The sequence below is a fragment of the Gobio gobio genome, assembly GCF_949357685.1.
Source record: "Gobio gobio genome assembly, chromosome: 7".
Taxonomy (NCBI): Eukaryota; Metazoa; Chordata; class Actinopteri; order Cypriniformes; family Gobionidae; genus Gobio; species Gobio gobio.
Window position 1 is genome coordinate 18,412,936 of NC_137103.1, and position 25,556 is coordinate 18,438,491.

The 25,556-nt window shown below is 37.2% G+C and overlaps 1 protein-coding gene across 3 annotated transcripts in view; it reads left to right on the forward strand.

Moving 5' to 3' along the window:
* LOC307128900 (plakophilin-4-like) overlaps positions 1 to 25,556 on the forward strand; it is a 132,762-nt gene that overhangs the window by 15,772 nt on the left and 91,434 nt on the right. For all 3 annotated transcript variants that reach the window (XR_013816825.1, XM_079820933.1, XM_079820934.1), the window contains 3 exons: positions 11,272 to 11,387; positions 18,694 to 18,806; positions 21,015 to 21,049. Coding sequence is in view for 2 of the 3 variants with exons in the window: in XM_079820933.1 (XP_079677059.1) it covers positions 11,277 to 11,387; positions 18,694 to 18,806; positions 21,015 to 21,049 (259 nt within the window). In the remaining variant the exon portion in view is untranslated. The remainder of the gene's footprint in view (positions 1 to 11,271; positions 11,388 to 18,693; positions 18,807 to 21,014; positions 21,050 to 25,556) is intronic.

The following is a 25,556-nucleotide window of genomic DNA, read 5'->3' on the forward strand; positions in this document are numbered from 1 at the left end:
GCTATCAGTGGGAGACCGCTAACATTAATGCGCCTTGGAAATCACAACAAACTTATTCTGCCTAAATAAAGTAATGATTACTGTATTTATAACTAGCATATTTGTAGTTCCAGTCTCTGCATTGTAAATCGTAAGTTAGGCTCGTGAAGAGTGAACGAAAGTGCGTGACTTCGTTCAGACGCCGCATTAACGAGTCAAATAATGGATTACACGAGTCATCATCAGTAACGTTAGTAGATTTTAGAAGGCAGGCAGCAAATGATGATTGAAAATGGTTTGTGGTAGCGTGATGGATAGAATTAAAAGTGCATGTAAAGGGATAAGCAAGTTGACATTGTAATTATAAGGTGGCTCATATTTATACTGTATATAGTTTATGTTTTGCTGTTGTTGTTATTTATCAGAACTTCTAGAACTTAACTGAATATTTTTTTTTCCAGTCTTGCTAAAAGTTATATTTATAAAGCTTACCACATCTATTAATACTGGTAACTTTGATTTTTTGTTTTTGTTAGCCTATTGTGTTTTCGTCCAAACGACTTTAAGTTTCATATCTTAAGTTTGTATTTTTATACATTTTATTTATCAGAACTTTAATATATTTTATGTTCCTCTGTTCTGTTGTAACAATAAAACAAACAAGTTTATTTTTAAACTGCATTATCATATTATTTTAGAGAGGCTGAGGGATCATGAATAACTACAAATAACTGATGTATAAGGGAAATCTGTTTGTGTTTTTTTACGCGTTTCTGTTATTTTATTTTTTTATTTTTTATATATATCGGCTGATATATCGGAATATCGGATTTTTAAGTGACCAAATATTTGTATCGGTATCGGCCTTAAAAATCCTTTATCGGTCGGGCTCTACATGGCACATGCACTTAGCACAGTCAAAACTGATTAATCGTTGATTTAAACCTCTTTCAGCAGCTGTCGGGGTTGCAGATGTCGATGGACATCCCATTGAGTATAAGTGTGACGATGGACAGGAGTCACGGTTATAGAGTCTTCGAGTCACAGGTGTAATTCACGTTTGAGAGTTGAGTCACTCTCCCACTCTTTACTGTAGATACAACTTACTGTGCATTTATGCCACTGACATAGCGATCACTGGAATATACAGCTACGAGTTATTGCGCTAAAAACCCGGCCAAAGTCATGAATGAGCTCGTCTGCCTGCTGATCGCTGATTGGCTAAAAGTGCGTGCTCGTCGGCGAGAACCCGCCCTATCTGGGAACATGGTGTGTGATTTGTGCAGGTGCAGGCGTGATTGATCGCGTACAACCCAATAGGATGTCGGAATGGTTTGTGTTCATCCTTCTCATCCAACCACAATCAAATTCACTCTATCCAGATGGCGAGATTTATCTGGATAGTGTTTTTTTTTGACGACAAGCCGGAATGAAAACATGCCGAAATAGAATAGGAGTAACGAGGCTATTATTAAAATGTAAGGAGTAGAAAGTACAGATAATTGCTTGAAAATGTAAGGAGTAGAAGTAAAAAGTAGGCTGAAAAATAATTACTCCAGTAAAGTATAGATACCCAAAATTTCTACTTAAGTAAGGTAACAAAGTATTTGTACTTCGTTACTTGACACCTCTGATAGAATAATATAATCAAAATGTATTATCCTTTTTATACGTTAGGGATGTGATGGTGAAAACATTTCCCCTCACCGTTTCCATCATTGCTGTGCTTTTGCACTGAGCGGCTGAACGCATGCAGCCCTGCGCCGCGTTTACTTTCGGTTTGCCAATTCAGGGGCGGGTTGCTTGAATTGTGGGTTCATTTGCTATTTTTCTTAATGAAAAACATAGCAACAAAACAGTACAATGACAAACTCCCTTAAATAGGCGCTTTTACATCGCTTTGAAACCAAATATTCCGCGATCATCTTGTAATTTAGCTCCTCGCTCTCGTGAAGAATATAATCTGACTGCTGCTGCTGATGTGCTGAAGTGGCACGTTCAGTTTTTTAATTGTAGTTAGTCTTAGAGCCCTGCACGGGCCTCAAATCTAGGCCCTAGCCCGGCCGTGTCCGACAGCTTACCAAAACTATCGGCCCGAGTCCCGTGATTTTTTAATTTAAAAAAAAAAAAAATTGTATCCTCCCTATTAGGCCTACACATCGTTGCAGCCATTAAAATAGTTCAGTTTTGTAGTTTTGTTTTTAGTGTCAAAGTTGTAATATTTCGTTTAGTTTCTTTATTAAGTTAATTTAGAAAAATGTTTAAAGCATTTTTTGGTTTGTTAAATTAAAGTTTTAGTTTTTTTAAAGTAATGACCAAGCGGCCAGCGGCTGACAGTGAGTTAACTGCATGTTTGATCAATTTAGCCTCTCAAATCAACACTGGACTTGTCTTACTTATAATAAAATCCATAGATATAAAACACTTCAAGCATCACAATGTTGGTTTAAACATTTAGCCTACTATCACCACCACCACAGTAAAAATGCATTTTTGACAAGCTGAGGCAGGCAGATGCTGCTCGCAACGGCGCAAATGAAACAAATAAAGTAAAGTGACGTGTTTATTTATTTATTTATTTAATTTGTTTTTTATTTTAGTGCCATATAGAACCTTTTTTTTTTTGAGTAAACATTCCTCCCTATTACACATCGTTGCAGCCATTAAAATAGTTCAGTTTTGTTTTTAATGTCAAAGTAGTTATATTTCGTTTTGTTTCTTTATTAAGTTAATTTAGAAAAATGTTTAAAGCATTTTTTGATTGTTAAATTAAAGTTTTTGTTTTTTAAAGTAACGACCAAGCGGACTGAGTGAGTTAACAACACATGTTTGATCCATTTATCCTCTTAAATCAACACTTAGGGTAGAGTGGGGGGAAAACGCCCCCCTTAAAGGTCCCATGGCATGAAATTTTCATTTTATGAGGTATTTCAACATTAATATGAGTTCCCCTAGCCTGAATATTGTCCCCAAGTGGATAGAAATGTTGATCGGTGTAAACCCGAGTTCTGGCTGTCTTTCTCTGCCTTTGAGAAAATGACAGGCCAGACTAGCCAATCCTGAAGTCTCCTGGTTTGACGTCCAAGCAGGAACGGTTACCTCCCTTTCCTCCACCCAGAGAATCTGGCACGCCCAAGCAAGCGCTATATTTGTCCTGGAGAGATCATGGCTTGTGAACGAGTGAATGCTGGCAGTTTCTCAGTGTTTGGATGTACAAATGAAAACAGAAGTCTTTTTTCAGTTCCTTCTGATCTGTGATCAGTAATTTCTTATGTGTAGCTAATTATTTATTATTCGTGCACACCCTGCGGCTTCTCTCTCTCCCGACAGAACGGTGTTTTTGTGTTTTCTATCTTGTGAGTCAGTGTTTTTGTACGTCCTCGTCGCGTCTATCTGTTCTACAATGTGCATACAGTCATGAGTTTCTGCTCAACATCGGCAGACTCACATCTCTTTAGAGATAAACCTCACACACGCCGAAGCTGGGGCTGCACTGACCGGTCGGCCTTCAACATCCCCGACCCCCAGTACTGCATCTGGCCCACAGCGGAGGCGCCTTACGCGGCGCGAGATTAAGCAGACGGGGGGGGTAAGCGTGAGGGTATCCGGCTAGGCTAGCCAGCTATCCCCACAATAAACTGGATTACATTCAATTACTGCTGTTGTGTCTTTGTTTGCGCTGTGTACTCAATGTGCGTACAAATATAAAATTTTAAATAATGCTATAATCAACACTTACTAACTCGTTCATCTCGCTGTAATGGTACATTGCATGTGTTACAAAGTTGGTAGAATAATGATGAAGACGGACTCGGCGTGACTGGGACTCGTGTTTATTCAGAACTCTCAGATACAAACACAATAAACTCGCACTGACAGACAGCGCTCTCACAACTCAGTAGTTACTATAAATAACTTTGTTAGCAATCGCTCCGTCTCCGTGATGTCCGGTTCGCGAACGAATCATTCTTTTGAATCGGTTCTTTTTAGTGAACCGAACCAGTTCACCAAATCGGACTGAATCGTTCTAAACGGTTCGCGTCTCGAGTCAGCGCTGATCCATAATTTACTAAAGTTACTAACTTTCTGACATGAGTGACAGCCCCTCCGACTAGAAATAAACTAATAACCTGAAGTATATTCTAGTAACAACAGTTCACTGAACTGAGACATGCTGAGAACTGATGAGAAGTGAACTCAGGCCCATCCGTCTCTCTGGCAGCAGCTCGTGCGTCGTAGACCTCGTTAAACCATGCCCCCTCCGCTCATTTCAAATGCAAAGATGTCAGCCAATCACAACAGTGGCCGTTTTTACTGAAGTCTCACAGCAGACACGCCTCTTGAAACAGGGCATTCAGCCACAGGGAAAACAGCAGTATAGAAAAAATGCCTTTTATTTCTAAATTATGACATTTTATGATGTAAAAATCATACTAAAAATATAAGTACACCTCAGGAAACATTATAAAATAATAGAAAAATGCCATGCCATGGGACCTTTAACAATGTTTCCAGCGCTGACACGCGTGAAGTGGTCGATAATGTGGAGATACCACAGACCTGGCTCCAACTCGTGCAGATCCACTGCCACTGTCTCTAGGGATGAAACGGTATGGAAATTTAACATCACGATTATAGTGACCCAAATTATCACGGTTATCAATATTATCACGGTTTTGTTCAAACGAGATGAAAGTGTTCAAAAAGAACTGATGCACACACTTAAAACATTTCAACAAGTTTTATATTTGAAAATCAACAAACAACAAATAAATCAAGCAGCTCTATGCACTTTTTTAAGCTAGATTCTGTGGGATTTCCTTCCTTAATGGCCGTCGTCAATAGCAACGCATAACGCATAAATAATAATAATTTGTCGTAAATATAATCTCTAATATTATCTCTGATGAGAATATTGCTTGAGAATATATTTACAGTGTTCAGCAATGATGCATTTAAATCTAGCATATTTTGTGTTAGAGCCCAAACAGTATCCAAGTGAAATAATGCATATCCATATTTCCATATGATTTGACAGTTTATTTTATTAAATATCAAAATGTGTGCATCATACCTGACACCTAAATGATCACTTTACAGTCAGTTTTATGACTGTCATTCTTTTCAAATGCTGAAGTTTGAAACGTGTAACGTTACCAATGTTGTATGTAACTTTAGAGACGGTCCCTAAATTCACCAGCGTTATGCCAGTCATATCAGATGCGCTGTGCTTCTGCTGTGTTTTTAAAACCATTTTCGCTGCTGAAATAGAACAAAAACAGTACAACCACTATATGATGAATGAATCTCCTGCATACATCGCACGTTTATCTCTGCTTTTAGTGTAGATTTCAGCGAGTAAGAGCGGCGCGCGCTCTGAATGAAACTCCGGCTAATCTGAACGCCTCTGATTATGAGACATTGCATTCATAAACTCAATAGAAACACGTGTGAGTGGTTATAATGCGCAACGCGATTATAACAGATGGCTTTTGAGAAGACTATTATAAGTTCAACAGCCAGAGTGACTAGTGTGCAGCCGAAATAACGTTAACTTACACCCGCAAATGGCGGTTGTTAATGTCAAGCCCTGATTATTATCCCTTAAATGTTAGTCTTGACTAAATTTGTTCGTTCGCTTCACGTTATTATTTCCCAGATGTAGTTTTGGTATTGAGGTCAAAGTCCACTTGCCGTTCGTAGTTTTGAAGTGTTTCCCCTATTACAGTGACTTTCTTGCATGTTCTGCAGACAGGGTGACCATCTTAGATTAAGTTTCTCACAGGACTTTTGTAAAAGCCAAAATATGACCACACCTCAGATTTGGTCCTTTTAGAGGCTGAACAATCCCCAGAAGTGCTGTCACTGCCTTCTGCCATTTCTTATTCAAAAAACAGTGGTGCTGCGCCTGACTGACGCTGACTACACAGGATTTACCGCGAGTTTTCACAACCGTGATAATCACACGCGGTTTTAATGATAATAAAATTGTATACGATATTACTAACCGTCACTAAATTTTATCGTGGTTTATCGTGAAACCGGTAATCGTTTCATCCCTAACTGTCTCATTATATTGTGAAGCTAAGGGCAGCCCCACAGCAGGCTTTGGCTTTGTCTTTTTGTACTTCTGGCATTTTTCACAGTCGGATACTATTTGTTGTAAAATGGTAAAGCATTCTTTGTCGTAGTTTCCTGAACTGTGAATGAGTCTCTGTAGCCTGTCTGCCGACGCGTGACCAAACTGTTTGTGGAGCTTCAGAAGGACTTTGCGTTTCTCATCTGGAGACATATCTTCTGTCACTGTTAGGACTTCCTCTTCAGTTTTACCTTTTTTAGTTTTTTTGTCTCTGATATCGACACAGTAATGTCCAGAACTTGTAAATTCAAGAGGAATGGATTGTTTGAACATCACTGCACTGTCCTTTTCCATGTCCAAAATGGTCCCTGCCTTCTTCAGGGATGTTTTACTCAGCAGAAGTGGAATGTCAACCTTGACAACTTCAGTCTCAATTTGGCATTTCTTCAGTCCTATTTTAGCTGGCAGTTTCAAATTTTTTGTGGAATATACCAAATTCCCATCACCGAATCGAAATGGTCTGCAACTGGGAGTTTCTGTTTGCATCAACTGGTTCACTTGATCCTGGGTGAGGTCTTCAATATAGCTTTCCAGCCATTTCTCCCCACACACAGTACGGGTACAAGCAGTGTCAATAATAGCTGATCCCAATGATTCAGTCATAAATATCTCTGCATCTGAGATGGCGGCCTTTGTAAACAATGTTATGTTACATTCCTCTATATTTGCATCTTCAGTTACTCTTACTTGTTCCGTTTTTTGTGGGGACAGTCTTTGGCCCAATGAAATGTACACTGGCAAATAGCACATCTGGATCTCTTACCGAACTTATCCAGTGGATTAGTCTCGGGTAATGGCTGCTTTAGTTGTCCACTTTGGATAGTTGTGCTCCGTTTTCCCCTGCCTTGTGGTCTTTGTTCTGTGAAAAACGCCACGTCCTGGTTCACTTGTATTTCGCTCGACAAGCCTGTCGATTTGAAGCCCCGAAAATCCTTTTTAGAGCAGACTTCATGGAGGAGAACGTCAACTCAGTCCATGCCGTCAATGCTAGCTGTCTGCTTTTATCGTCGAGACAGGCCATGTCTAATAGTTTAAACGCCAGTACAGCATCATACTATACTTTTTCATCCGGTTGTATCGCTGTTCGGAGTCAATTATGTAGTCCTCTATGGAAACTGAACTTTTCTTAGTTATGCCATCAAAAAATGAATAGGCTTCATACGCGCAAACTTTTTCCTCTTTAAAGGTCCCATGGCATGGCATTTTTCTATTATTTTATAATGTTTCCTGAGGTGTACTTATATTGTTAGTATGACTTTTACATCATAAAATGTCATAATTTAGAAATAAAAGGCATTTTTTCAATATTGCTGTTTGCCCTGTGGCTGAATGCCCTGCTTCAAGAGGCGTGTCTACTGTGAGACTTCAGTAAAAACGCCCACTGTTGTGATTGGCTGACATCTTTGTATTTTAAATGAGCGGAGGGGGCGTGGTTTAACTTGGTCTATGAGGCACGAGCAGGCACGAGCTGTTGCCAGAGAGACGGATGGACCTGAGTTCACTTCACATCAGTTCTCAGCATGTCTGAACTGTTGTAGTTACAGCATATACTTCAGGTTATTAGTCTATTTCTAGTCGGAGGGACTGTCACTCATGTCAGAAAGTTAGTAACTTTAGTAAATTATGGATCAGCGCTGACTGGAGACGCGAACCGTTTAGAACGATTCAGTCCGATTTAGTGAACTGATTCGGTTCACTAAAAAGAACCGGTTCAAAAGAAAGATCGTTCGCGAACCGGACATCACTAACGTACCAGAGACGGAGATCAGCGATTGCTAACAAAGTTATTTATAGTAACTAAGTTACTGAGTTGTGAGAGCGCTGTCAGTCAGCGCGAGTTTATTGTGTTTGTATCTGAGAGTTCTGAATAAACACGAGTCCCAGTCACACCGAGTCCGTCTTCATCATTATTACCAACTTTGTAACACATGCAAAGTACCATTACAGCTGTCGAGATGAACGAGTTAAAAGTAAGTGTTGATAATAGCATTATTTTTAAAATAAAATAAAAGCGTCAGTGACGCGCGTTGAGTACACAGCGCAAACAAAGACACAACAGCAGTAATCGAATGTAATCCAGTTTATTGTGGGGCTAGGCTGGCTAGCCCGAATATGCTCACGCTTACCCCCCTTCTGCTTAATCTCACGCCGCGTTTGGTGCCTCCGCTGTGGGCCAGATGCAGTACTGGGGGTCGGGGATGTTGAAGGCCAACGGCCAGTGCAGCCAGAGCTTCGGCGTGTGTGAGGCCGATGTTGAGCAGAAACTCATGACTGTATGCACATTTTAGAACCGATAGACGCGACGAGGACGTACAAAAACACTGACTCACAAGATAGAAAACACGAAAACACCGTTCTGTCTGAAGAGAGAGAAGCCGCATTGTGTGCACGAATAATAAATAATTAGCTACACATCAGAAATTACTGATCACAGATCAAAAGGAACTGAAAAAAGACTTCTGTTTTCATTTGTACATCCAAACACTGAGAAACTGCCTGCATTCACTCGTTCACAAGGAATGATCTCTCGAGCGTTTGCATGGGCGTGCCAGATTCTCTGGGCGGAGGAAAGGGAGGTAACCGTTCCTGCTTGGACGTCAAACCAGGAGACTTCAGGATTGGCTAGTCTGGCCTGTCATTTTCTCAAAGGCAGAGAAAGACAGCCAGAACTCGGGTTTACACCGATCAACATTTCTATCCACTTGGGGACAGTATTCAGGCTAGGGGAACTCATATTAATGTTGAAAAACCTCATAAAATGAAAATTTCATGCCATGGGACCTTTAAGGAACACGCCGTCCAGCTTTGCCATCAACGTTGTCATGCCGTTATCACTGTCCAAATCTTCTGCAGGTATTTCCATCGCCGTTTCACGGGCTCTCCCTTCAAGCCCCAAGGCTACAGCAAGGGCTTGCTTCTTTTTATCAAGATCGGTAACCCGCGTCCAGATATTGACATCATTCTTTCAACACTCGCATGGCCTGGCTTCATCAAACTTCGGCGGAACTTTATAACTAGCTGCCATCTTTCAACTATCCTCTGCTACCATGTTAAATACAATAAACACGACTTTATAGTTCCCACAACTTTCTATACTTTTTATTCAGTGCATGGCAAAGTTCAACACAACTACCATCACCGTCACCTACACGCAGAGCACCACTCTGGACATGCGCCAAACATTTACATTTATACATTTGGCAGACGCTTTTATCCAAAGCGACAGTGCACTTATTACAGGGACAATCCCCCTGGAGCAACATGGAGTAAAGTGCCTTGCCCAAGGACACACTGGTGGTGACCGCTGGGATCGAACCAGCAACCTTCTGCGTATTAGTTCCATGGTTTAACCCACTGGACCACCATCTCACACCACCATCTCAAACCAGATATTGACATCATTCTTCCAACACTCGCATGGCCTGGCTTCATCAAACTTCGGCGGAACTTTATAACTAGCTGCCATCTTTCAACTATCCTCTGCTACCATGTTAAATACAATAAACACGACTTTATAGTTCCCACAACTTTCTATACTTTTTATTCAGTGCATGGCAAAGTTCAACACAACTACCATCACCGTCACCTACACGCAGAGCACCTCTCTGGACATGCGCCAAACATTTACATTTATACATTTGGCAGACGCTTTTATCCAAAGCGACAGTGCACTTATTACAGGGACAATCCCCCTGGAGCAACATGGAGTAAAGTGCCTTGCCCAAGGACACACTGGTGGTGACCGCTGGGATCGAACCAGCAACCTTCTGCGTATTAGTTCCATGGTTTAACCCACTCGACCACCATCTCACACCACCATCTCACACCACCATCTCACACCACCATCTCACACCATCTCAAACCTCAGGCACACCGTTCCATATTCAACAGTGTAGAGGCACCTTGTACCGTAATGAACAATGTAAAGGGGAAATAACGTGTTAACACACGGCACCGCCCCCCCACCGTCGTTTTGAATTTTTTATAGTAAAACAATAATTTGGTTAAGTTAGAAAACAGACACTACAAATAAAAACTGAACGTGTCTGCTAAAGCAGCACAGAGCAGCAGCATGAGTCAGATTTCATTCATCACGAGAGTGAGGAACAGAATGACAAGAAGATGGCGGAATATTTGGTCTCAACAGGTAATGTAAAAGTGCCTATTTAAGTGAGTTTGTCATTGTACTGTTTTGTTGTTGTTCATTGCCCCTGAAAATAGCCTATTACTTATTCATTATGATGTTTTTGAATGTAAAAACCTTGCGAACGTCAAAAATTGACCTCAGACAACAGTATAAAAAAATAAAAAAAGCCAGTTTATGACACCTTTAATGTTACACCAGTCATTCATGTTAGTGCTGGGCTAACGTATGCGCTGTTACTGATACAATTCCTGCATGTGCACCGCAATAAATTAGAAACACACATGCACACGTAATCGTTACTGTCTTTACAGTGTGTATAATCACTGAGCTTAAGGAAGCCTCCTGGCGGAGCTGGAGTTCAGTTATGGTAATGGATGTTTGTTTCCAAAATACGCGCTGTACGCAGTAGACCAATCACAACAGACTGGGCCATCTGATAAATTAGCGCAGACTAGGCTCGTGGAAAGGAGAGATTTTGAGAGACTGATTCATCCATCGATTCGTTTGAGGATCATTGAACATTGTGGTGACGTGCAATATATATTATGAGAAAATGAAACTTTGGAACTTTTATACATGTAAACCTGTTGTTGTAGACAATAGCATAAAAAATTGCATAATAGGGGCACTTTAATATATGGTGGATGATTTGAACTTTGCATTGGCATTTTTGACTTTTAAAATATGTTTACAGTTTGCGATGGAATGGTTTCAGACTGATCTTGGAACACAGAGCACACAATAGGGACTGTCAAAAAAATTCTCTACGCTTCTAAATTCACGACTCTTCCGCACTGTACCAAAAAACAAACACTTGGATTTGTTGAGGAATAAATGTTCACTCTAGTGTAAACATCTCCATAAAGATTCCATTGATTAAATTGCATTTGCACCGAATATTTGTGTTTGGTGTATAAGCACCTTTATAACTAAGAGTTTTTGTGTGGTATAAAGCAATTTCCCTGTGCGAATGTGGAAATCACAGGCATGTGTTGTGTGTTGACAGGAGGAATGCAATCTCCGAAGGCAAGCCCATGCACGCAGGAAGGTGCAGTTGCAGCACTTCACATCATGGGGTCGGACAGCACAGCAACAAACATCCTGAATTCTGTCAAAGAACAGGTAAGAACTGATTTCACATACGTTTATTTCTATATTGTTCTATATGTATTCTATATGGTTTAGCATCAGACACATGTTAAAATTTTAATATACAAACTTTCATTTTGAAATGTAAGTCAACGACATTAAGCAGAAGCGCATGTAGACACTCCACCCCTTTTTGGAGGTCTCTGGTCTGCAGCTATATCTGAATCTCCTAATTGCATCTCCTAGCAACACAGTGGTGTTTGGTTTGTGAATCAATTTGCATTTTTAACTAATTGGGTGAGCGAATGATTCAGTTCCCAGGTGAAAAAGAAACATATTTAAATTGTGCTTTTTTTTTTTACATATTTATTATATTTAAATTATACTATACTAAATGCATAGTAGATTATTTGCATATAAAGTATTATTTTGAAACAACTGTAAGTATATTAAGTGCATTTTAAGATATGCTTAAGATCAATTTTAAGCTATTTTCAATATATTTTAATATATTAAATTGTGCTAAAATGGAACAACTTTAAGTACATTTAGTGCAATTTAAATGTATTTCTTTAAAATTAATTTAAAATATATTTTTAATAATGAATTTTAATGCACTTCAAGAACATTTTAATAGCATTTTTAGTACATTAGAAATGCATTAGTATTACACTACTAGTATATTATAAAACTGTTTTTTTTCAGTATTCAAAATGGTATAAAAAGGTGCAAAATTATTAAATATAAATGTTAAGACACGTACACACTTTGAAATCTAGAACACTTTAATGTACTATATCATTATATACATTACAAAATAAATTCCTTGAGTACATTAAAAAAAGTACAGCAGCATGCATAATCTCTTGACAAATACATAAATGAAAGATCAGTGAAATGCTATGGCAGAGCTATTTTCATCCACTTGTAGAACATTTAAGTTATACCTATATCACTGAAAAGCACACTATGAATATGACATTGAATAAAAGTCAGAAACAAAGCCCCAGTGAAAAAGACATACTATTAAATGTATTAGAAATGCAGTTTAAATTCAAGTAGTATGTTTATATTATATTTGAATTGTACTAAAACATACAAGTACATTTTTAATTCATTTAATTGTGTCTTTTTCACCTGGGACTTTTTTTTTAATTTAACAAACAAGCCTGCAAAAGACTGAACCAAACAAAGAAACAGAAGAGTTTAAATGCCACATCATCTTCAAGTGGACGGTCACTTCGGAGTACGACTTGCATTTTCTGCAACTGAGGGCTTGTGATTCAGACACCGTAATGTTTGAAGACTTCTTTATCACGGGATCTGTGAAAGCGAAAAAAATATTTATATAAAATGAATCAATGATTAACAGTTTTGCATCCATGGTTGAATATAATATTTAATATATAATTTACATAGATATGCATTACAATTTCGTGACTTCTCAGTTTACCTTTCAAATCTTTGACTATATCTTCATCAAGCTTGTCCATTTGTATACTCTTGTCTGTCGTCACTATACAGCACTCTATGAGTTACAATGAACATAAGATTAGAAGAAGACCAACAACACCACTTACAGTGAGCAGAGATTCATCACTCACTGATATTGTTATTTGAAGCAATAATGCAACCTGTGTATTTCAGGTTATATACCAGGTTCAGGAATTTCAACATATAAAAATGCAGTCCAAATACCATTTACATCACTTTGTAGGCCAAAACACGTAAGCGAGTTAGCATTTGGCACTTCTGGTTCTCTCGTACTGAAGTCAATGTGTTTTTTGAATGCGATTTTGTTTAAATGGCTGAAATAAGGTCTGTGGTGAACACAAGCTCAAGACACTTTCACGTTTTATTCTACAACATAAAACACATCAGTATTACCCCTGCACCACTTTATTGTGGTTTATTTTAACCTATATTTCCAATTAATGTGTCTATTGTGGTCATGATAACATGCCCTCTTCACCTCTGTTGCAGATATTTAAGGAAATTAGAAGTAGTGCAAAACGGCATGCCAGGACGACTATGACAAGTGACCTGGGGCTTTACCGAAAAACAAAAACAATTAAATAACAGACAGATTTTTACATGAATGAAGCACAGAAATTAGCCATTTGGAGCCAGTTTTGATAATTTTCCTATCAAGACTGACCGAATCACCCTCCATTAGGCATGGTTCAAAATCTGTACAACAGAGGTGATACGAGATTAAATCATACTTACTTCTCTCTTCTTTGCTTGTCTCTGCACTCTTCTATAGCAGCTGATCTGAAGGGAAAAACTAATTAATTAATATTTCACAAAAAACATGTGTGCATGTGGTTTGAATTTAAACACAAGTAAAAACAGGGATTTTTTATTAAAGATTTATGATCACGGTTCTCTATATGGATCATGTTTATGATGCATTTCAAATAATATGATGTTGAAATCCTTATGGGAATTTCAGTAGTAGCCTATTACAAACGGATCATGTAATGAACAACATTTGAATCTATGATATGAATAAGTATGCATATTGAAATGCTTAATAATAGTTTGTAAATGTTTATAATACATTATAATTTGGTACATTTTAAATGTTAAATGTTTTTTTAAATATCTTTTGAAAATATTAAAAGGATAAATGCATAAATATATGATATATATTTTGCATTATATACAACCCAATTGCTGGGTTAGTCCATTTTCAACCCAACTTGGGTTATTTTTAACACAGCATTTTTTAGAGTGTATGTATTATATATTGCATAAATATATTGTATATATAAATACACTAAAGATATGTTTCTTAAAAGTATAATTAAGCATATATTTATTACCAAAGTATTTCTAGTATACTTTTTAGAAATATATTAAAAGGAAGCTTGTGTTTAGCATATTTCTTAAAAGTATAATTAAGCATATATTTATTACCAAAGTATTTCTAGTATACTTTTTAGAAATATATTAAAAGTACGCTTGTGTTTAGCATATTTCTTAAAAGTATAATTAAGTATATATTTATTACCAAAGTATTTCTAGTATACTTTTTAGAAATATATTAAAAGTACGCTTGTGTTTAGCATATTTCTTAAAAGTATAATTAAGTATATATTTATTACCAAAGTATTTCTAGTATACTTTTTAGAAATATATTAAAAGTACGCTTGTGTTTAGCATATTTCTTAAAAGTATAATTAAGCATATATTTATTACCAAAGTACTTCTAGTATACTTTTTAGAAATATATTAAAAGTACGCTTGTGTTTAGCATATTTCTTAAAAGTATAATTAAGTATATATTTATTACCAAAGTACTTCTAGTATACTTTTTAGAAATATATTAAAATGCAATTCAATATATTTCTCATGCACTTCAGATAAGAATGTTTGGGATACAAATGTATTATAAGCATGCTACTTGAATTTCAAGTATATTTTTAAAGGTCCCATGGCATGGCATTTTTCTATTATTTTATAATGTTTCCTGAGGTGTACTTATATTTTTAGTATGATTTTTACATCATAAAATGTCATAATTTAGAAATAAAAGGCATTTTTTCTATACTGCTGTTTTCCCTGTGGCTGAATGCCCTGTTTCAAGAGGCGTGTCTGCTGTGAGACTTCAGTAAAAACGGCCACTGTTGTGATTGGCTGACATCTTTGCATTTGAAATGAGCGGAGGGGGCGTGGTTTAACGAGGTCTACGACGCACGAGCTGCTGCCAGAGAGACGGATGGACCTGAGTTCACTTCTCATCAGTTCTCAGCATGTCTCAGTTCAGTGAACTGTTGTTACTAGAATATACTTCAGGTTATTAGTTTATTTCTTGTCGGAGGGGCTGTCACTCATGTCAGAAAGTTAGTAACTTTAGTAAATTATGGATCAGCGCTGACTCGAGACGCGAACCGTTTAGAACGATTCAGTCCGATTTGGTGAACTGGTTCGGTTCACTAAAAAGAACCGATTCAAAAGAATGATTCGTTCGCGAACCGGACATCACGGAGACGGAGCGATTGCTAACAAAGTTATTTATAGTAACTACTGAGTTGTGAGAGCGCTGTCTGTCAGTGCGAGTTTATTGTGTTTGTATCTGAGAGTTCTGAATAAACACAAGTCCCAGTCACGCCGAGTCCGTCTTCATCATTATTCTACCAACTTTGTAACACATGCAATGCACCATTACAGCGAGATGAACGAGTTAGTAAGTGTTGATTATAGCATTATTTAAAATTTTATATTTGTACGCACATTGAGTACACAGCGCAAACAAAGACACAACAGCAGTAATTGAATGTAATCCAGTTTATTGTGGGGATAGCTGGCTAGCCTAGCCGGATACCCTCACGCTTCCCCCCCCCGTCTGCTTAATCTCGCGCCGCGTAAGGCGCCTCCGCTGTGGGCCAGATGCAGTATGCAGGGGTCGGGGATGTTGAAGGCCGACCGGTCAGTGCAGCCCCAGCTTCGGCGTGTGTGAGGTTTATCTCTAAAGAGATGTGAGTCTGCCGATGTTGAGCAGAAACTCATGACTGTATGCACATTGTAGAACAGATAGACGCGACGAGGACGTACAAAAACACTGACTCACAAGATAGAAAACACGAAAACACCGTTGTGTCGGGAGAGAGAGAGGCCGCAGTGTGTGCACGAATAATAAATAATTAGCTACACATAAGAAATCACTGATCACAGATCAGAAGGAACTGAAAAAAGACTTCTGTTTTCATTTGTACATCCAAACACTGAGAAACTGCCAGCATTCACTCGTTCACAAGCCATGATCTCTGCAGGACAAATATAGCGCTTGCTTGGGCGTGCCAGATTCTCTGGGTGGAGGAAAGGGAGGTAACCGTTCCTGCTTGGACGTCAAACCAGGAGACTTCAGGATTGGCTAGTCTGGCCTGTCATTTTCTCAAAGGCAGAGAAAGACAGCCAGAACTCGGGTTTACACCGATCAACATTTCTATCCACTTGGGGACAATATTCAGGCTAGGGGAACTCGTATTAATGTTGAAATACCTCATAAAATGAAAATTTCATGCCATGGGACCTTTAAAATTAACCATTGGTATTCCGTAGTAGCATACATTTAGTTCATGATAACCAGTTAAAACTACACATATAGCACCTCAATACCATGGTAAAATGTAACATTATGGTTTCTATGGTAGGCTATTTATATGAAAAACTTTAGCCTAAATACATTTGGAATAAATGCACAAATTATATAGCTTAATCACAAAAATACTGTAATTGTACTCCATTACTCCTTTAATGTTTTATAATAATAATATTTGGTTTAATTTATATTGCGCTTTTCTAGGCAGTCAAAGCGTTTTACATGGAAGGGGGGACTCTCCTCAACCACCACCAATTTGTCACTACACCGGAAGTAGCGATGCATTGCTTCCCTTACCAGAAGTAGGAAGTGTGATAAAAATCTATTAAGCTCATGCTGCGATGCTGTTTGAAGTTTGAGCCGAGCGGATACATGGTCCGCCTGGTGCGGTTCAAATGAGTAGAGCTGTTTCATTATGCTTTTGGCACATACACATTATATCAAACATCTTGATATCGTTTTATCTAGGAAAATTATATTGTGATAATTCTCGTTATCATTTTATCGTCCAGCCCTAACATGGACTGTACCTGATAGTAGCTAAATAATGCACTGTAATGACTAAATAGTTGTACCTTAGAGCTGTGAAATATAATAGTTTTTAAAATGCATCGCAATATTGTTATAAATTATAATAATTAATTACTTTAGCTAAAATATTTGTATCAATACTGGGGGACCTTTTTGCTCCGTGCTGGTGAGCCTCTTACCCCACGAACATGGTTGCATGTTTTATTATCCAAATTACTGTACATTTGCTACAGGCAAAGACCCACTGAAATGCAGTATACAGGGCCTGTTTAAAAAATGCTGACAGGGCCTAGCAGTCAAATTTCAGAGCAGTGCATTACCTTTGCATTGTGTTGCAGGACAGAGAACCGAATCTATGACCTCTGGAAGCATCTCTTTTAGTAGCTTAGTCCGGTCGAGCATACATGTTGTTGATTTAGGTTTTTTAACGAGTTTAGACAATTATTTTTCTCCCATAGCAGTAAATGAGTGGAATTTTGCGAAATGCGAAAAACCTCCAGTTTTGTTTTCTTCCAGCTGCGCTCCTTTTTTCTGGCTGCTGTTTTAATGGCCAGAGTGTGCTTGTTTTCTTCCAGTTGTGCTCCATTTTTCTGGCTGCTGTTTTAAGGGCCCGAGTGTGCTCGTTGTATCACGGCATTGGACTATTTACTTTAATCTTTAAGCGCAGAGGAGCAACTGTGTCTAAAGTGCTGGAAAAGATAGTGAATAATTTCTGTTGCAATATTGAGTTCTTCTAGGCTATCTGGGATGCTGAGGAGATGGAACTGATGAGGAAGATTATTTACAAAGCAATCTTTAGTGGCAGTGCGATAGTCCTGCCATTTGTTAAACGAGGGGATGGCTTTGCAGCCTTGGCTAAATTAAGTAAACACAATACTAGATAATGATCTGAGATGTCATCGCTCTGCTGCAGAATTTCAATGGCATCAACATATATTCCATGTGACAATATTAGGTCTAAAGTATGATTATGACAATGAGTGGGTCCTGACACGTGTTGCCTAACTCTAATAGAGTTTAGAATGTCTCAAATGCTAATCCCAATGCGTCTTTTTCATTGTCTACATGGATATTAAAATAAAAAACAATTAGGACTTTATCTGAAGCCAGTACTAACTCTGATAGAAAATCAGCAAATTCTTAAGTCTGTATGGTGCCCTTGTGGCCTGTATACAGTAGCCAGCACAAATGTCAAACAAGATTTATCATTTACTCTACAAAACGTTACAAAAAGCACCAAAACTTCAAAAGAATTATATTTGAAACTAGACTTCTGAGTAATACTGAAGATATTATTATAAATTACAGCAACCCCTCCCCCTTTGCTTTTCAGACACGTCTCGTGTTTATAACATTAATCTTGGGGGGTGGACTAATTTAAAGTAATGTAATTGTCAGGTTTTATCCATGTTTCCGTCAAACACAGCATATCAAGGTTATGATCTGTAATCATATCGTTAACAATAAGTGTTTTTGGGGAAAGGGGTTGAATATTCAGCAGCACCAAGCTTTATCATTTGTTCATCTGTATTAAATCTGTTTTTTTATTTGTTGAACATCAATTACATTTTTACCCTTAAATGGGTTCGTACTGTACACTGCTGCAGTGTGTGTTTACTGCTTTTTTTATTTTTACCTCATTCATCTCAATTATGCTGTGTTTCAACAGAGACAAAGACTGAGTGTGTGTATTGTTTTTAGGAGCGGCAGTTTGAGCGTTTGACATGGGAATTGGAGGTGGAACGACAGATTGTGGCCAATCAGCTGGAACGATGCAGACTGAAAACGGAATCTCCAGGCGCTGCTAGTGGCTGGTACACAAATACACTCACAAGTTTGCGGCATCACCCTACTGACACTGATATTTTGCATTTACTTTACATTTAGTAGTCAGAAAAGGGAAAATATGTCCCTGGACAACAGCATAGGGTCATATTGGGACACCCCTACAAATCATTGAATTCAGGTGTTCCAATTAGGGCTGGGCAATATGGCAGAAACCTGTATAATGATATAAGTGTTTAATTTCAGTCGATATTGATAATTATTGATGTTTTTTATGACCTATTTAAAATAAGGACCAGGAGAAAAATATATTACATTTAAGCATTTTTATTTTAAACGTAACCATCCTCTGATTATAATCCCCTCAGTTATAAAGGCATATTAAAATAGGCAAGTTGGCCTATTTTCAGGCACTGCGTGATATCATTGCACCTGCTGCACCCATGGTACGACAGCAAAGTTTCTTGATTATTACGCAGTATAGTTCCTAGCCATATCGGCCTAGAAAATCACAACTTTTCATTTTCCGTCAGTCTTAGTACACGATGTAACCACAGAAGAGTCAAGTTTTAAATAGGAAAAATATCGAAAGTCTTTGTTCATTTTTGAGCGACTTGCTACAGGTCTAATCAGATTCAATGATCTATGCTAAGCTGTGCTAAAAGTTCTACCGCCAGATCCAGAGATCGGCTTAATGGATTGAAAACGATAAAACTCAACTGTTTTTTGTCAATTTGGAACCCACCACCATGTTGATAAATAATATTATTAGATTGGCACAGCGGCCTATTAAATGTATGTAATGGACAGTAGTAATGAACTATAGTTTATTTTAAAATATAGTTTATTTGGGGGAAAATATTAAGCAGAATTTACAACAATAAATGGTGTGTTGATTCGCTGATTTTGTAAATTTATAGATTGAGTAATTCTGCAAAATGACTGTTTTCTCAAATACAGTTTGACAATCCAATAAGAATAAAATCAGTTGGCATGTTGACCTATTCAATTTTAAACAACTGTATGTCACGGTAGCAAAGGCTTTTCCACAGTGTCCACTAGTCTGTGCACATGCTGCAGAATCAATACAGAAACAGCTGTATCGATACTCATATTGGTAAGGATGTCAATATACGTATATACATAATACACAGCCCTATGAGCAGACCTAACTGTCCCTGTTATCCTGGGAGTATTATTACATTTGACCTGCACTGCTCCCTGTTCTTTGGTGGATTTACACATGCATATGCCAGGGTGGAGTGAACTGTTGTTCACACACGTGAAACATACTCAAATTGAGCCCACTGTGTTTTTAGAACGTTATGTTGGTCTATATGTACTGCTCAATTATTAATATGTTGTTTTGTTATGTTGTTAATTGTCATCATTTACTCAACCCGATAAAACGATAAAACTCAACTGTTTTTTGTCAATTTGGAACCCACCACCATGTTGATAAATAATATTATTAGATTGGCACAGCGGCCTATTAAATGTATGTAATGGACAGTAGTAATGAACTATAGTTTATTTTAAAATATAGTTTATTTGGGGGAAAATATTAAGCAGAATTTACAACAATAAATGGTGTGTTGATTCGCTGATTTTGTAAATTTATAGATTGAGTAATTCTGCAAAATGACTGTTTTCTCAAATACAGTTTGACAATCCAATAAGAATAAAATCAGTTGGCATGTTGACCTATTCAATTTTAAACAACTGTATGTCACGGTAGCAAAGGCTTTTCCACAGTGTCCACTAGTCTGTGCACATGCTGCAGAATCAATACAGAAACAGCTGTATCGATACTCATATTGGTAAGGATGTCAATATACGTATATACATAATACACAGCCCTATGAGCAGACCTAACTGTCCCTGTTATCCTGGGAGTATTATTACATTTGACCTGCACTGCTCCCTGTACTTTGGTGGATTTACACATGCATATGCCAGGGTGGAGTGAACTGTTGTTCACACACGTGAAACATACTCAAATTGAGCCCACTGTGTTTTTAGAACGTTATGTTGGTCTATATGTACTGCTCAATTATTAATATGTTGTTTTGTTATGTTGTTAATTGTCATCATTTACTCAACCCTTGTGTTGTTTTAAATCTGTATGAATTACTTTCTTCCATCGAAAAATCCAATTCTTCATTCAACATTTTTTGGGCAGTGATTTTATGTGACAGTAACATAAATAAGCTCTTTTTTCTTTCTTTCTTTTGTAGCTCCTCTGAGATGTCTCTTCCCTGGAGATCTGCAGGTATGGAATGAATGAATGCTTTTCTATGCAGGTTTTAATGTACACAAATTATTTTACATGTAAAAAAGAGCCCTGTTTAAAATAGTTAGCTAAGCTAGCTAAACTCTTGTTTTTATACATATTATATTTTACTTTTTCACATATTATAATAAGCATTTATCATGATTTTAGTTGACAGAAAATTACACAGTTGTGGAATATTTAAATAATCTAAAAATCTATTTTTATATAAAAAAATTCTGCTATAGTACTAATGAGGGTTGGGTATTTACAAAAATTTCATGATTTGATTCTATTTTGATTCACAAGCTTATGATTACATTCGATTTGATTAGATTCTAATGCTGTAAACTACGGGAGTTGGCTGATACATTATTATAATATTTAAGGTTAAATTTAACTGATTGTATACAAACACTTAAATTACACACAAGGATGTTTTTTATAATAATACAGTTATAACGTTATTTATAATTAAATAATTGTTTGTACTTCAATTCATTTTCTGAAATATAAAGATTTAAATGGTGACTGTCATAAAAACGTAACAGATTTACTAAAACATACATTATATATTGAAGAACAGTACCAAAAAATCCATGAGCTGCCACTGTCTTTTAACATACCTTCTGATGTTCATTCATTTTTAGTTTGTGCTGTAACTATAGTAAAGCTGAAAAAATTTAAAGACTTTATAGCCTACTAGTTGATTAAAACGTAATGCGATGATTCCGATGCGGCCGTTTTAATGATGGACAAAACACATAGGGTAATGGGGCAAAGAGGCACACAGGGGTGAACGTTACATTTTACTTTATTTTCCTTCAAACCACTAGATGGCACAAAAATTCACCTTAGCACTTTTCTTAAAGGGTTAGTTCACCCAAAAATGAAAATTCTGTCATTAATTACTTACCCTCATGTCGTTTGACACCGGTAAGAACTCCGTTCATCTTCGGAACACAAATTAAGACATTTTAGTTGAAATCCGATGGCTCATAAAGGCCTCCATTGGCACAATGCACTTTACACTCTCTAGACCCATAAAAGGTACTAAAGACGTTGTTACAAAGTCCATCTCACTACAGTGGTTCTACAATAACTTTATGAAGCGACAATAATAGTTTTTGTGCGCAAAAAAACCCTAAATAACGACTTATATAGTGATGACCGATTTCAAAACACTGCATCATGAAGCTTCGAAGCGTTATGAATCAGTGAGTCGATTCAGCGGTGTCATGATTCGACTCACTGATTCATAACGCTTTGAAGCTTCATGATGCAGTGTTTTGAAATCGGTCATCACTATATAAGTCGTTATTTAGGTTTTTTTTGCGCACAAAAACTATTCTCACAAAAACTATTTGGGTGAACTAACCCTTTAACAACCGCTTGACTACACAGGCTACACAGTAACTCCAAAGTTACTACAAAGTACAATGTAAATAATATAAACAATTGAAAAGAAAACAGAAAATAGCACAGTAAAACAACATTTATAATAATGTGTCGAAATGCAAGAGATCACAGTTATTACTTTAAAAGTACTTTAAAAATTACTTTTGTTACACCCGGCTCAACGGTGCAACATAAAGGGAGACGACACAGCGGAACGTTTCCAAACAAAATATTTATTAAACAAAATAACATAATAAAAAGTTAATATCAGTAAGACAATCAGTATAAGGTGAACTTTTCAGTATGAGGTGAACAGTATGAGGTGAAAACTTTTCCCTGCGAATCTCTGGATATGTGTGACAAATTTCTTAATTTTTTTATGGACATGATAAGGGGTATTAGTAGGGATGCACCGAATATTCGGCCACCGAAAATTTTCGGCCGAAAATGGCCCAAAAGTGCATTTTCGGTTTTCGGCCGAAATACTTTTATCACTGAAACAACACGGCCGAAATGTTGTGATGACGCAAACAGAAACCGCGACCTGCACGTGCTTGTCTGAAGCAGTATATTTGAGAAACACCCACGTCAGCTCCATGTACAAGCACTGACAGCCAGAGCTCATGTTCTCGATGAGAAGAGGAACAGACTTCACTGTGAGTTCCCACACAAACATCGATCAACATGTATCACGAAATTCAAACGATAAATGCCGTTTTGACGCTCTTTAATGTGGCATCACTGATCACATCACAGTTCAAGCCGCGGCGCGCGCGCGCGTGAACGCGATCATCTGTGAGCGCGATCGATCATCTCTTCCTTAAGAATAAACATGAATGAACATCTAAGGTATGTTGAGGATACATTAATACTTACTGTCACGTATCATATGTGGTGTAATCGCTCAATCAGTGTTTCAACAGCGAAAAGACGTCAATATAACTGCTTGTAAACTAGCCTAAACAATGTCATGCAACTTTAGCATCACATTTACCTCAGGCAGTCATTCAGTGTCCACAGAATTTTATTCACTAGAGTAAATCAACTCTTTCACTAAATATATGACCTATATTAGCCGTTATATTCATTATATTCTACTTAACCTGTTAATGATATCTTGATTATTTCCTGTATGTTTAAATAAACCTGTCATGAAAATGACAGACACTGTGTATAAATGATTATATTTCAACAACGAATTGGAGAAAAAACAATTATTAGATTATTAGTTATTGCAAAAACTGCCTTATGTGAAGTTTGCATGTTTGCGTACTATGTTATTTGAGTGTTGATTATTAGACCTAAAAATAAATAGCAACTGAATTTAGGCTAATAGTTTGGGCTCTGTTGTTAACCTTTAATATTAATGTGCAAGTAAGGGCTCCCTATATAGCCTAGTTTACAGCAATATCTTCAATACACTTTTAGTTATAATTTAATTCATTTAAGGACAGATACTTTTTTTTCCAGTAAACCAATACAAATAAATAAAAAGTCATTTTGTAAAACTGCTGTACCGAACCGTCAGTTTTGTGTACCGTTACACCCCTATTCTACAGTTAACATATGGGCTATGGCAGTCTTTGCTTTGATACACTATTATGTTGAAGGCCTACAGAGAAAATAGTTTTATCTTTAAGCAGTTGCACTTGTTCTGAATGCACTTTCTTGTAGTAGTCCTACAGAGAAAAATTTAAAATGCACTAGACCTAAATGTACTTTGTTTTTATGAGAGAACATTTAATTTTAAAATCTTTCTGTAGGCCTGTACATTATTATTTAATGCACAAATGAGTGGGGTCAAGTTAAACATTTTAGTTAGAATTTTATTTTATACTGTGCATTGTTGCAATGTGCTAAATAAATATTGGCATAATTTGTAATTGATTTATTCTTTGAAACTTTAATATTAATTTATGCAATTACAATGCCTTGATTTTAGTAAAGTTAGTAAACAGTCATAACCATAAATGCAATGGTACTAATAATTGGCATAATTTAATTCGGTGTTTCGGTTTTCGGCCTTGGTTTCCTCTTTTTCGGTTTTCGGTTTCGGCCAAGAATTTTCATTTCGGTGCATCCCTAGGTATTAGGTCAAATATCCCCTATCCTTCTTCTTCATTTTCTTCATATGATTTTTCTATACCTTAATTTTACACCAACACCCAATTTGTCAATATGAACCTGTAACGCTGCCTGATTTACAATATATTGTAGACCAGCTCAAACCTTCTGGCCCATGACGTTCTTCCCCCATGGTTTTTTAAACAAATTTTTGAGGTGATTGGACCTACTGTTCTAAAGATTATGAACGGCTGCCTTGAAACGGCTATGGTACCAGATGACATGAAGCATGCCATTGTTCGTCCACTTCTCAAAAAACCAAATTTAGATCCGACAGTTCTGTCAAATTTTAGGCCAGTCTCAAATCTTACTTGTATGTCTAAAATCTTAGAGAAAATAGTGTTTCACCAACTACAGAGCTTTCTGAATAAAACAACAGATAAAATCAAACAGATTTTTGCTATGTGTGGTGTCCCTCAAGGTTCTATTCTTGCTCCGGTTTTATTCTCCTTGTATATGCTCCCCTTGGGGGCAATTTTTAGGAAACATGGCATCTCCTTTCATTGTTACGCAGACGATACCCAAATCTATCTGCCTCTGGGAACGAATAACGTTGGTTTGGAAACCCTGTTGGCTTGTTTAGCATATGTAAAGGCATGGATGTAGCTGAATTTTCTTCACCTCAATGAAGGCAAAACAAAGATTATAGTTTTTAAATCCTCAGAAGCTGCTAGCTCCCCTAGTGCAAATTTTGTTTATTTGTCTTCATGTGTGAAACCACTATTAAAAAATATGGGCGTGTTTTTTGATAGTGCTCTTAAATTTGACAAACAGGTTAATACCATTGTCAAAACCAGTTTTTTTTAATCTCAGAGTACTTTCTAAAGTAAAATCATTTCTTTCTTTTAAGGATTTTGAATGGGTGATTCATGCTTTTATTTCTACAAGGCTGGACTACTGTAAATCCCTCTATATGGGTATTAATCAAGCATCTTTGAACTGTCTGCAGATGGTACAAAATGCAGCTGCTCGGCTCCTCACTGGT